Below are 14,753 nucleotides of genomic sequence, written 5' to 3' on the forward strand. Positions count from 1 at the left end.
TGGCTCTGAACCGACTTTGGCAATTTTCTCTGGCGTGATGCCTCTATTTTCCCGCGTCTGATGGATTACCCCATCAAGCAAGATGGAGAGCACCCCATGCAATACCCGACTGAATATCCAGTAGCCCCTGTACAAGCCATGGGAAGCCTTCTGGATATTCATTTGGTGCGCCTCCCAAATCCTCCCTAAATTTCCCTCTCCCTCCAACATTTACATGTGAAAATTCCTTCCACAGCCAGACCAAGCATTTTGTATATGTAAAATCCATACTATTGCTGTGCATGCTTGCAGAACCCACAGCCTTCCTCTTTGCCTTACATCATCAATAAAATATAAAGGCTTTTGACTCAGCGCGGTCGCAATGGTCAGCTGGCTCCAAGTTCAACGGGCACCCATTGGTTTTGTCCTTCATCCACTTGTTACTTCATCTTTATTGGCACAGAACCCATCCACTCATCAATCATGGATGTGTAGAGACTGTAAAATAAAGATGTGTCTGGTGAGAGTCAAACTCACGACCTCAGCTATGCTGAGACACATACTAGAGTGCTGCCTTTACCAACTAGGCTACAGACGCTTGTGGCTGCCAGCTGGGTGGTTGGTTGGTAGTGCTCATGGGTCAATCCAACAGCCCTCCATACTGTGGTGATACATCATGGTAGCAGACTAACAGACAACTCAACAGGATGGCTCATATTTACCTCCTCATCTGGATTTTGTTGCCCAACAGGGCTTTAATGATCCAAATCCTGAATGCAATCGTCCGAACAATCCTCCTCCTCTGTCATCTTTACACCCATCACAAAGCAGTACCTACTTTTCATTGTCTCATCCCCATCCTCCTGAGCCATCTTTACAACCATTATAACGTCCACTTTTCTTTGCCTCATCCAAATCACTTGCATCATCATCTAATTTCTGTACCTCATCAAGGATTGCCTTTTAATTCTAAACACAGACATCCAAATATTCATCCCACTTCTTTGCCTCTCATTCTAAATGTGACTCGCCATTCTCACCAATCTGCTACCCCAACCCACCACTCAGACAATAAATCTATCCCCCTTACAAGCTTTTCTCCAACTCAACAGAGCCCATATTATGGCTTCACTCCCCAGAACCATATCAAAGCCAACAACTCCAATCACCACACTCCCTCAATTTGCACAAATCCATCTCCCCGATGTACTCCATTTCTTTCACCCAGTGTGGTTGACCTACCGTACCTTCCTCAACTCTCATCTTGAACATTGGCACCAATATCTCAAGTTGCTCAATTGTCCGGTCAGCTTAAGGCACCTGCTACCTGTAAATCAAAAAATGTATCTGCAGGGCCCCTTATTTCGCAAGCTGCTCCACTTACCCAACTGGAAAATTCTCCCTCCAAACAACCTTTGACTGGGTTCCCCATCCAATCTGTAAATGCACCACCCTTGATTGATCTTCATAATTGTAGCAGCAAGAAACCTAGAAAAATGGTAGTAGACACTGCAAGAAAAACTCTAGAAACTGCTTGCAGTTGAGATGCAAGAGCTCAAGGCAAGCTGTGCCTCATGCAAGAATCAAGAACTGGGTGATTCCATGCACATTGTCTAATTTATGCAAGAGTGAGTCTAAGGTACAAAAAACTAAGTACATCAGTTGATACCTGTGCAAATTCCCCTTTCATGTGCACATACCCCTTTCATGTGCACATACCTCTTTCATGTGCACATACCCCTTTCATGTGCACATACCCCTTTCATGTGCACATACCCCTTTCATGTGCACATACCCCTTTCATGTGCATATATCCCTTTTGTATGCATTCACCCCGTTCATAAGGTGTACATAGCCCTTTATGTGCACATACACCTTTCATGTGTGTATATCCCTTTCATGTGCATGTAACCCTTTCACAATGTGTACATACCCCATTCATCATTTGTTCATGACCCTTTCATGTTTACATGTCCCCTTTGAGTTTTTTAGGTCCCTTTTAGTACCCCTTTTACCATTCAGGTTTACATACCCCTCTGATGTTTACATATCCCTTTCATGTGCAAATATCCCTTACTGCACATACACCTTTCATGCATAAATACCCCTTTCATGCATACATACCCCTTTCATCATGTGCACATATCCCTCTTATGTGTTAATACACCTCCTCACATTCCCCTTTCATGTGTACATATTTCTTTATCTGTACATATCCCTTTCATGTGTACATACCCTTTTTATTTTATTCTGGCTGGATTCAATGGTGCATGGATTGTTTAATAAAAGAAAATGAAAGGGTGCTCCAGGTGATGCTCATTTGCCTCAGCCTACTGCATGGGCATTGAGCACTCCAGCATGTTCAAGATTGAGATGCTGAACAAGGTACACACTCAAGGTGCACCAGCACAGAATTTGGGTGCTTGACTCCAGCTTGAGCTGAAGCTTGATTGAAGTTTGCTGCATCTCAACTGCAAGCAGTTTCTAGAGTTTTTCTTGCAGTGAGATAGTCCCGGACCAGAACCACAGTCTGCTCATGACTTGATGAATCAGACTGAGGCTAAGCTTGCTGCGGATGCAGCCAAGTATTCCAAACAATCAATGTCAGATGCTGACTGGACCTTTTTCACCCGTTTCTTCATCAAGCAGCACAAGGAGCTTTGCGTTCAAGCCATTGAGCGTGGTGTATCAATGCCCGTGGTCAATAGATATCTGTACGTTGTTTGCATTGCTCTATGTATGCACCACTTGGTACTGATTGTACACTTTCTAATCTTTATGATCTCCAAACAGAGGCAGGTGTATGGCTATCAAGAAGCCAAACCGTTGGAACCAATTCATGAAAACTACAGGGGCTAGAGCCAACGGTGCAAAAATTACAATACATGTATTGTATATGCCAATAAATGTATTGTAATTTTTGTCTGATACAATTTTGTTGCAGATTGTGTATTTGTATTGGAGCCCGATACACTACAAATACAATAATTCTAGTAAGGCGATATTATTTCTTACAGTGTAATGTATTGTATTGGGATTCCAATACAATACCAGTACAATATCAGGGGTAATTTTTTCTAAACATCATAAAATCTTTAAAAGTGTGAATAAAGGAGAATGGAAGGAGAAAAAGATCCAACGGTGAAGAAACAAGAGGGATACATGCAGAAACAGAAGAACACAGTGCACTACATACTTATTTTGCATGCTAATTGTGTTTTTTCAGCTCTTTTTTACTTTTCCTCTTTGTCATCTTTGGCAGCTTGAGAAACAATACCCTGAGTAACTTCAAAATCACCATTGGCCTTGAATCCCTGTCGCAACCACTGATGGGAGCTCACACATCACTCAATAGTTCTTGCCAACAAATTTCCCCGATCGCGTCCACAGATATCTGCCGCAGCTGAGAAGCAACGCTCTACGCTGGCCAAAGTTGCTGAGCAGGCCAAGTAATCACGTGCCATTGACAAGAGGATTGGAAATTTGAGGTGATGCTCCTGAATGAAAATAAAACAATGTTGGAATTTTTGGATGAGGACGCACATGATGCCCATGAAACCTGAAAAAATCAACTCACCTTCCACCATTGGAGGCACTGGTCTTCTTTTTCAACAGGGATCTTATATTTAACGTTGAAATATATCGACAACTCATCCACTATGGGTGCTTCAATGGCTTCAGGGAAAAAGTCAACACGGGGAACATCTTGAGAGCAAATGTTTGATGGATGTTGAGTTTCAAGAGGCGGGGATGCTTCAGGTAAGCTTTCATTGGTGACAAGTTCTGACTTTCTCTGATCGTATACCTTTTGAAGTAATTGTTTTGTCAATTTACAGTGTTTTGGAAACCACACTCGAAATATTGATAGCCAGTAAGATGGGTGTAAGACAGTTGCCAGAAGGATTGCTTCACATTTGATTGCTTTGTTCAGATAAGTATTGACCTTGAAAATCATTTTTTCCATCATGAATTTGAGCTCAGGTTTGGCAGTTGACACACGCCTATCTGCAAGGAAGTCTTTCATATACTTGTATTCGGAAATCATCAAGCACACTGATGAATGGTCTCCCTCCATTTTATTGGTAATAAAGTAGAATTCCTACAGATTCAAGAGAAACATTTTAATAAACAACTGAACTGGAGAGTAAAGAATGACTGACCCTCAGGATTTCATTTATCTTCTTAACAATTGCCCAGTCATCCCAAGAGATCTCATTCTCTTGATAGTAGTTCTTTCCTCCCTCACGTTCCCACCTGGCTTTCTCGTTCTCAATAAGCTTTGTTATGACCTCGCAAGCCTGATAAGCGTGATCCTGGCTCTGCCACTTCACATTCCAACGGATACCATACCCTGCAATGAGGTTGGGGCCGTTGTATTCAAGTTTCTTTGACCATACGTCAAATTCCAATTGTCTTGCTGATGAGGAAGTAATACACTGAATAACAAAATCAACCTGCATTTGAGAGAAGAAAAACTCTCAGCAATCAAGATTTTTAATTAGAATATGCATCACATGTCTTACCTTTGTCAAGACCAAAGCTATTTTGCTAGGTTGATCACTTGCTCCAACGTCATCACCATCATCTTCACTAATCTGATTGGTACCATTATTGTCAAGAGCCTCGTCCTCAGAGTTGAAACCAACATCCTGTGCGCCCGGTAAATCTCTCTGCTCGGACTCTTCAGTAATTGGTTCAAGTCAAGGAACAAAGCCAAGAGTGCTTTGTTTACCGGTTTCCATTTCTTCAGGTCCCAATTCGATGGCCTTGAATCCAGCGGCAAGGATAAGTGCAATTTTATGACAAAAGCATTTGATATGATTGTCCGAAAGCCTCAGATCAACATTTGTTTTTTCAAAGATTAAACAATCAACCTCAGAGGTCATGGTACCATTATTTGATCCCAAGGCAGTTGTCTGAGCCAGAATGTAATCAAATCAACCAAAGTAGATGTTAGATTCATAAAAACCAACTCAGAGTTGATCAAAGGGGAGATCAAAAGACAAATGAAGAAACAAACACTCATCTTTTTGTGTAATGATGATTTGGTTATAATATTTGCTAAAGGCACCGCAAGATATTTTCCCTTGTGAGTCCAAGAAATAAATTTCATACCAAGATGGCAGAGACAAAAAACCCAGTCTTTGGTGATATAAGCCGCAGCGCAGGGCATAGCGCAGTGGTATTTGACGCGTTTTTTGGGCCCCTTGAATACTGATTCGTTGAATATTTGCTAGTATTCGGAGATATTTGACGGAAAAACTTCCAAAATACATTAAAAACACCAAAAAATTACATTTTTTGTGTTTTTGACTTATTTTGGCCCATTTCTGGGCCATATAATTTTGAGGGGGGTCATCCTTCAAACATATAATGGTGCCAAAGGCGCTTATAATATTTCCAGAGGCATATCTCATAATGGCGGACGCACTATTCAGAGTGCTGGACGCACTTTTGATAGTGTCAGACGCACTGTTCATAGTGGCAGACGCACTTTTGATAGTGGTGGACTCACTATTCAGAGTTCTGGACACACTTTTGATAGTTCCGGACGCACTTTTGATAGTGCCGGATGCACTTTTGATAGTGCCGGATGCACTTTTGATAGTGCCGGATGCACTTTTGATAGTGCCGGACGCACTTTTGATAGTGCTGGATGCATTCTTCATAGTGGCGGACACACTTTTCATAGTGGCGGACACACTGTTGATAGTGGCGGACTCACTGCCGGATGCACTTTTGATAGTGCCGGACGCACTCTTCATAGTGGCGGACGCACTTTTCACAGTGACGGACACAATTTTGATAGTGGCGGACTCACTATTCAGAGTGCTGGACACACTTTGGATAGTGGCGGATTCACTTTTCATAGTGGCAGAAACACTTTTCAAAGTGGTGCACGCACTTTTCAAAGTGGTGCACGCACTTTTCAAAGTGGCAGACGCACTTTTCAACGTGGCGGACGCACTTTTCAACGTGGCGGACGCACTTTGCATAGTGGCAGACGCACCTATTGTAGTGGCGGACGCACTTTTCAAAGTGCCAGAGGCAGATTTCTTTTGTGTTGCATCAAAGGGGCTGGTATAGGGCCTGTGCAAACTCATCTGGGGCCTTTGGGCCCCAGAGAAGCTTGCATTGGCCCTCTACGCGCCCCTTTGAGCCATTATTTGAATTTTTTCGAATATTTGAGCTTAAATTTGCCCAGGCATTATTTGACTTGAATTGAATTCAAATACAAATACTTGAATCGATTTGATTCAATGTGCTATGCCCTGCCGCAGCAATTCCCAAGAAGGCATGATGGTTGCCTTTGGTAGTCCATATGTCGTGGATTAATGTTATTTTAGAATTGAGTGACTATGCCCCCCAAGCATTATGTATGGTTGATTGAATTAGCAGCCATTTATTTGATCGATACAGAATATGTTAAGGAAAAAAGTACCTTCAGTTCCAAAATAACTTTTTCTTACAAGTTGAGGTATAATTGATGAGCCTCTGTTGCAGCCCAAGTACAAGAATAAAGCTTGATACCACGTCGGGCGTAGTTGAATGCAATTTCAAGGAGAAAATCCTTGATCTGCATCCAGGGAAGCGCAGATCAAATAAGCCATATGACTATGATTTGGTTGAGAGTACGGTTATCAAAGGTGGTACCCTCAAGAAGAGCAGTCACCCCTCCAGTTTTTTTTCTCTTCTTTTCAGCAACTTGTTTAATTGTCATTGGTAAATTTGCGCCGGCTTCAATGGCATCATTTCTCCGAGAGCAACCCAATCGACCCACGTCGCCATCACAATGCTTCATCAAGTTGGATCAAGTGTCCTTGCCTTTTTTGTAAGTTTGAAGGCACCATTTGCATTTGTACTTAAGCTTTGGGCCGGTAGTCTGAGTAAGAAAAGGAATGGGTGATCAGTGAGTGTCAAAATTTAAAAACACACAAGGAAACAACATGCCTCTCCTTCAGCATGCACAGGCTCCTCAAAGCACAATTCAATATCATCGTATTTTGTCACAGCGTTCCCTTGATTTTTCTTTTGCTTCCTAGCCTTAGCATTCTCTCCGTCCGAGTCCTGAGGCAGGTTCAGAATTAAGAGTGCTGCATCATCATTGGACTTTTCGACTTCTGAATCAGAGTCTTCAACTTTGGTTTGGTGGCTTTTCTTGGCATTTGAGGTGGTTGCTTTCTTATTCTGTTTGTTTGAGCTAGCCCGCTGTTTCTTCTGAGAGGAGTTCTTCTCCTTTTTCTTCTTGAAAGTTGATTTTTGGCAGTCGGTCTCGGAGGAATCAGATTCACTTTTTTCAAGTATGGAACGGCGGCTATCGTTACTCAATCAAACATAACTTCCATGTGTTTTGACCGGGGTGGTAACTCGGCTTGATTGGCGCGATGCAGGTCAAGAAGCAAGGCCAGTAGATGGCAGATTGCCTGACGGAGGTGGATAGGCAGAGCCTGAGGGAAGGGTGGAAGGATTCATCAGCCCAGACGGAAAGGTTTTGACCGGAGTGCTGTATTGGCTAGATCAAAAGAAGCGGAGGTTCTGTGTTGAGATGCTGGAGCAAAAGCGGAGTTAGTTCCACCAGGGGGGGATCTGTGGCACTCTCTAGAGAGTGCCAAACCGTATGTTTCTTGGGTAACTCAGGATGATTTCAACTGAGATGGCATGTGTGAGAAAAGGTTGATGCTATATTGATATTATGTTCATGTCAATGCAATCTCATAGGTGGCCTGAAGCTGATAATCAATCAATGTCCATGACTTCATTCTTGCGTGTGTAGTGCATTTCAAGTTGACAATCTGCCACAAGCATGTGGGGTGCCCGATTCTGCCAATGTTTCTTCGTGGGATTGGGCTTGGTGGAGTTATTGACCATGCATATGTATGATTATTTTTACTCTCCTGTTGGAATGACAGGAGATGCAATGCAGACACACCAAGATTGTGCAAAGAATAATTTTACAAAGTGGCGTGTGGTGTGAAGTGAGTACGACTTGGTCATTGGTGTAGCAGCGCTCTGAGTGAAGTGTCTTTTGGAAACATCATGAGTCAGTGGCTTCCTGGTAAGTGGCACTAATCTAGCTGGTCAAAGAAGATGTGCAGAGCTTCAGCTATTAATACTTGAAAACCGAATTGTGGGATACTGTCATGACAGACCCTCAGATCAAAGCATGCACCTGTCCACCACACCCATGCGGCAGATAAACTTATCAAGGTGTGTTGGCGGGAACAATATATGATACACACTTCTGAGGAGCAGATCCACAGATAGTGTTTCAGGTTTGCTTTAATGGTTAGGAAGGCTTCCACCCCAATCTTCTGGGCGGCCAAAGAAGCGATCATCAACACCTCTTCCGTCTCCCAATGACAGTAGCGGCCAAACTCACTTGCTTCATCTAGGACAGAGAGGTCACTCTTTCTTGGCTCTTGTTCTTAAAGTCTGTTTTATTAGTGTTTGAAGTGAAAAAACAGTCGTTAACTTGAGCGGATGGTGATTCAGGTTTGAACAATGCATGCATTGTCACATCAAATCCCATGAGCTGGACGTAGTCAGAAATGTTGGACTGTTGCACTAGGGGTGGTGTATGATGCATAGTGTTGTCCCATGCCTGCACTCTGAGATCTCACGTTCAGCAGCTTTTCTCATAGGATGGATATGATGGATCTCCTTCTCAACAGAGTTTCATGCCCCTAAGACGTTCACTATACATGATTCATGTCAACTCCCACCCAGGCATGCTGAAATTTCCAAATGGTGCCAAGGGGGCAGGAGCATGAAAAAATCGTAATACCCTAGCTCCACACAGTGGCTGTCAGTCATCAGAAGTTCTCTGCTCAGGATGAAGAAAAACTGGTAGTTGTGGCATCATCACTAGGGTCCAAAGACATCTCACCTTTTGAGGCATGTCAAGTGGCACCCATATAATGCTGACCGACTTTGTCAGCTCATTGATAACATATAGGCAATCAGTTTGTGTGATGTGTTCAGGTTAGACAATTCTTTGATCTTGTCCGACTTCAAGTTTCTGCAGAAATTAGAGAATAAGCCAACATCAACAACACCTGCATCCATCATGTTATCACGGGAGGTTTGAGCTTGGGGGGTGTCTTCAAACCCCCCAATTATGTGCAGAGTTTCTGGGGGAGGGAAGGGGGTACACTGGCACATCAGCTGCAAGCATTGAGGTGTCTTGAGGTGTCTTCATATCTGTAACTTTAACCCATCCCCCTGAGCTGTATTTTTGATTTGGGGAATGGGAATGTGAGTGCAACCTGGGTCTGTAAGATACACACACAGCATAATCAAGGCCTGGCCGACTGGGTCGTTGCCCCCCGGACAGCTTCAACACCGGTCTCTGGATGTAATGTGTGCTAGCTGGCCCTTGACAAGTTTTTTGGTTAACCTGAATAGTGTAATAAGAGAACTTGCATCATGGTCTGTGGTAAAACATTGGGATTGTCTGGCAGCTCAAAGACTGAAGCCTGTCTGGCCACTTTTTGGGACATTCCGTCAGAGGCATGGGCACACACATTTCCCACACCTCAACTGCCGATAAGCTGCGCGCTCACAGGCAGTGGCAATTGGTGTGAGCCTTCTGGGACCCAGCGGATGTCTCCCACAAGCAGCTAGTTGATCTTGCCTAGCTTCCAAGGTCATGATGGTTGTCTCACCTGCTAGAGATGGGGGTCACTGAATGATTTGAATTTAGCCAAACTCCTTAGCACTGCTTGACCCAACAGCATGTGAATGCCATATAATAAGTCACACGCTGAAAGCAAACTGAAAAGTTATTGCTACCTGGCAATGTCTGCCACACAAGTTCTTTGGCGGGTGGGGGACTTTCAGTGTCAATTGGCCCAGATGCAGTCATGCAAATGCTGTGGGAGGAGCGGGGTTTGCCATACGGGCCCCATCTGCAACTTTTGGGCACAGATGAACCCTATAAGTCATTTCATAATGACGTGTTGTCTGTGAGGAATGTGGTGTTTGGTGCCAGCCCAAATGTTTTTTATCAATGATCTTACATCTGCCACCAACCAAATCCAACCCGCTGCAGGGCCAAGGACATTTGCCACCACATGTTTTAGTGTTATGATGCCATGATATGAAGAAAGATGCAAAATCTCCTGCATTTCTTTGTGGAAGCTGTGGAGCTGCACACGTAATGGCCCAGGTGAAATACACCTGTCTAAAGGTGCGTACAACACGTATATAGTTTAAATATTGCAGGCAAGGTTCTTGGGAATGAGAAGTCCCAGACACCGTTTGGACCATACATACATATAAAATGTCCACCGAGATGAACGGCCATACAAGAAGGGAGACATCAGCTGACTGGGCAACATCTGCAGATGTGCGAGTGGGACCTCACAATTGCCCAGATCACCTCAGATAAAGCATCAGGACGTTCAGGAGGGAAGTCGGGCGTCCATGAGAAGCCAAACAGTGTGTCAATGAAGGTACATCAGAGGCAGAGCTTGTTTCGAGAGGTGTGGCGGGGAACTGGTGCCACACATTCAGAGAAAGGGAAGCGGGGACTGTCTTGGTGTTGGTTTGGTTGATGCATCCTGTGGGCATTAAGCATGCATGGCTTTGCCTTTCTTGAGTGATAATTCAAAGGGCAAATTGCGGCCACCGGTTCTTTGCTCATGATGACTGCTGGTTGATGATTTGGTCTCCATAGTGGGAGTTTTTATGTCCCCTCCCTGGACCAAGGCAACCCTAGCCGCGCGGATTCTCATTTGCAACTCCACTCCACAATGATTGAGGTGGCCGGCAACATCCATCTCTCAAATACTCTCCCGGAAAATATCTTCAATATCGGAGATGAGATTCATATCTACACACAAATAGCCTTGCATCAGCTCCTTTTAAATACCTCAATGTCAGCCTACCCCAAGTATCATGTTGTACTTCAGTCATCGGGCTCCCAAGTCCCTGCAATACTCTATGACTTCTGCTCCCAAATATTTTTCACCGGCCAACTAGTTCTGCCTTCCGACCCGAGTCACCCAATCATTCGTGTGGACCGGTCCTGCTGGCAAGTTCATTGTGGACACTTTCCTCTGGCTCACGAATTCGAAAACACTCATGTATTTGGGACAGCTTATGTTGTTAAGGTCCATCCAAACCCAATTGTAGGCTGTGTGGGGCATATTGAAGTTGTTGACAGGTACATGAATCTGGTCAGTACACTCATCCTGACACCACAAATTTGAGGGGTGACGCTCTGGAAAGCCGTGTTTCAAGTGTGCTGATGTGTAATTTGGCAGTCAAAGCGTGGTCATCTCAACCTCACCGCAACCCATTTCCAAGCCCACAATACTATTCAGAAGCTTCAAAGGGGGGATTCCATTAGGTTTGGAGGTTTCCAGAGAAAGGCTTCATACTCTACGAGCGGATTGCTTTCAGTCGGAGTATGTATTCTGGAATTCAATGTCACAGGGTTCCACATCTCACGCTTATTTTCCATGTAGGTCAAGCATGTATCACCACTCCCTCGATTCGAGAAGACCATGTACAGCCTGAGGCCCAATCCACGAAAGCGGTTTGAACTCCAGGTGAAGGAGTGGAAGTCACCGGCAAAGGCCAGAAATCGCAAGCCGGTTGGCCGAAAAGACTCCAAATCCTCAGTATCCAAGGTTTGACGTCTGGCAAACCACACCCCCACTCAAACTTCATTTCCGTTCTTATGCTCTATCCAATCTGTTCCAGCTCTGCTTGTTGTTTGCCCAGTGTAGAGTGTATTGAGTTTTCCCAATTTTAGAATCAGAAGAATGGGGTGTAGTTTGACACAACCAGATTGCCAATCAATAACATTATTCTGCATGTCTGGGGACCACCCTAAGCATGAAATGCTTGAGTTCTACCGGCCACAACAGCAACATGGAACGCAAGCTGTTGCACAATCATTTTAAAACACTTGAACATTGTAATAGAAAGGCATTTGGGAGGGACAAGAAGGAGAGCATCGAAATTACAAAGAGACATATATACATATGAGTCCCGGGGACAACAAGAGCTTACATTCGAGAGTCTAGTGAGCTGGACCCGCGATTTGTGGAGTTGTGTGCAGGAGAAGGAATGAGGAAGTAGGGTTCCATTCCTGCCATTGATTGAGGAAGTCACTTGTGATTGCCTCTTCAAGCTCAACCCGTGTCGGAACTTTGACATTGTTGAGGGGGCAGATCTTGTCAAGGGACTGGAAGACTGGCAGGAAGACCTGGAATAAATAGGCCGAAAGGTTCTTCCAAATCGGTTCGTCTGGGGCATGCGTTGTCGTGGTATGCTGTTTGATAATTGACATGGCTTGTATGAAAGACATGCATGTTGAAAGTCCGGCGATCCTGTGGTCCCTTGAGGTGATGAACAGACCGCGGACTCCGGCCAGGACAAAATACACTAGTGGCTGGTAATTCTGTTTTTGCTGATACTTTTTGAGGCTTTGCGTGGCTTCTGCTGATTCGGTGGCCAAAGCTGAGGGAGTTTGCTTGACAGGAGCTGGACTTGCGGTGGTGCCCTCCAACGGCGTTTGATTAGCACAGAGGTTTGCCTTCTTCTCAGCTGCGGTCAACGGAGCCTTGCTCAGATAGTGGGTCTGGAGAATGATGTACGCCATCAAGACGTCAATGATAACGTTTCGGAATTCGTGAAGGACATCAACCGAGTGTAAACGCTCGGCGGGGGGTACAGAAGGGTCTTAGACGCTGGTTGCCGGGGCAAAGCTGGAAGAAGAACTTTTGACGGCATTGAGGAAGGAAAGAGCTGCGACACCGTGAGTAATATGATCAGCTACTTCATGGTGGCTGACAGGGGGCGGCGGTCTGAATAGGTTCTCCGCCATCAAATAGGTTCTCCGCCATCAAATAGGTTCTCCGCCATCAACTCAATTGATGTAGCTACAATCCTAGCCCAATCGGTGTGCAAGCGTTGGGGGGGGTGCAGGAGTCGGAAGAGTCCATGGAAAATTGTTGATTCTGGATGTGGGGTCTTGGTGACTGTTGGGATGAAAGACCCGGGTCGTTTTTCGCTGTCCTTGTCTCCAAACGCCGCGAGCTTCGGGAAGTCAATCAAGTCAGGGCAATACCATTGCTCGTTATCCAACGGCAACAAGAATCGATTGGCTGAGAGGTTGAGACATGGTGAGTTGACTGATAGTCTGCGCACTTGTAACAAAACTGATACTACAAACTCACCAAGGGCTGTAATAGTCTGGATCCACAAACCATATGAGCAATCTGTACGGTGGAGATGGAACTTTGGTGGTGGCAGCGCTGGAGATGGTGGGTGCATGGCGCGTGCGCAATTATGAATCAACGGGGCGAGTGATTCCCATGTTGTCTGATGTTTGGACCAGGATGGTTTTGTGCCGGTGAAGCTGTGGTGAATGCTGATGATATGCGTGCGGATGGTGTTGGACTTGATAATGGTGAGCTTAGGTCGCTGAGGGCCAGCCATAGAATTCGGCGGCTAATTGTTAGTGGGGTTGGTGTTTGAGGTGATCGATTCTTGTGGATGAGCAGCCGATGCGGAAGGACTGGCTTCGGGATCAGGACTTGCAGGCTCGAAAAGAGTCCGTGAGGTCGGTTTGCCACTGCCGGTTTGATCTCCTCCGGAGGGGTGAAGAGGAGCAGATGAAGGGCCTCCCAAGCCAGCACCTGGTGGGGAACGGGATGAATCATTTGTGGCTGGAAGATTGGTTGAAATCGCATTGGAAGGACGTGACATGTCAGCAGAGCTGGCTGGTGGAACTGACGGACTGCTGGGTGTTTCCCAGGGATTGGCGGTTGGCGCAACGGCATCAGGAACGCCATCAGGATTCAACGTAGTCAAGGCCCTTGGTGCAGCTGAATTGGCAGATGGGTCAGTCTGGGACGGGTTGGCTGACACGCTTGTTGAGTCAAAACCTCCGGGCTGGTCTTTTCCTGAAGACACGGATGGCATGGGGCGGTTGAGGAGCTTGGCAAGGAGAGATACAGCCTTAGGCTTAGTTGATTGTTGTTTGGCTCCACCTTTCCGGGTTGCACTTTTGCAAGAGTTGTTTGACACCCAAGGTGGGGCAGAAGAGGGATCAACCATGGGGGTAACTTTTATATCTTCGTCGACGGGAATAACACCAGTTTCCTGCCATCCTGGAATTTGAAGCCGGTGCTTGTAAGTACTATGTCAAAATTGATTGGGAGATGTAAGCTTACTTTGTTTACTCTGGGTGAGTGAGGCAGCAAGGTCTTTGGCTGCACGTTTAAAGCTGCAAGGGAGCTTGAGCGCAAGGATCTCCTGGGCGGATCTTGCGGCGGCCTCAATTGAACGGGAATATTCTTCGGGCATGATTTCTACAATTTCGGTTTGAAGAATTGAGTGGTCGGGATTGAGGGATAAAGGTGGCGCTGAGGGTGTGTGCTGCAATGAGAATTCTTGAAACGATGGTGCACAAAGTGGCCTTTGGGTGAGGTTCTGATCCATATCCTGCTGGGCTGGAAGGGCACCTGCTGGGTCAGGTTGCGTACGGAGCTTCTAGGTGGAACACAATGAAAACCAACTTACTAGGAGGTGGAGTTGAAGAAGAGGAGATTGTATCGCTGTTGGATGGGGCTGGGTTGCAGGCAGGAGACACTTGCGGACATGCTTCGTTGGACATTTTGCAAGCTTGATCAGAATCCTCAAGACAGACTGGATGAAATGACTGTGGGAAAGGAGAAGAGAGCGAGGGGGAATGTGGGATGTCGGTCAGGCCAGCTTTATGTTGTTGATTCCGTGGTGGAGAGCCCAATGTCCTTTGT

At 45.4% G+C, this 14,753-nt stretch overlaps 2 protein-coding genes across 2 annotated transcripts; one reads left to right on the forward strand and one right to left on the reverse strand.

Annotated features, from left to right (window-relative positions):
• Positions 1 to 4,493: 4,493 nt before the first annotated feature.
• On the forward strand, positions 4,494 to 4,643 carry PtA15_14A318 (uncharacterized protein; the record flags this gene model as incomplete). Its single annotated transcript, XM_053163021.1, has 1 exon — positions 4,494 to 4,643. The coding sequence occupies one exon, from the start codon at positions 4,494 to 4,496 to the stop codon at positions 4,641 to 4,643; it is 150 nt and encodes a 49-aa protein (XP_053026989.1).
• An 8,800-nt stretch (positions 4,644 to 13,443) lies between these two features.
• On the reverse strand, positions 13,444 to 13,917 carry PtA15_14A319 (uncharacterized protein; the record flags this gene model as incomplete). Its single annotated transcript, XM_053163022.1, has 1 exon — positions 13,444 to 13,917. One exon carries the CDS (start codon positions 13,915 to 13,917, stop codon positions 13,444 to 13,446), a length of 474 nt encoding a protein of 157 aa, XP_053026990.1.
• Between the last annotated feature and the right edge of the window lie 836 nt (positions 13,918 to 14,753).

This window comes from Puccinia triticina, chromosome 14A (genome assembly GCF_026914185.1).
Source record: "Puccinia triticina chromosome 14A, complete sequence".
In the NCBI taxonomy this organism is placed as follows: Eukaryota; Fungi; Basidiomycota; class Pucciniomycetes; order Pucciniales; family Pucciniaceae; genus Puccinia; species Puccinia triticina.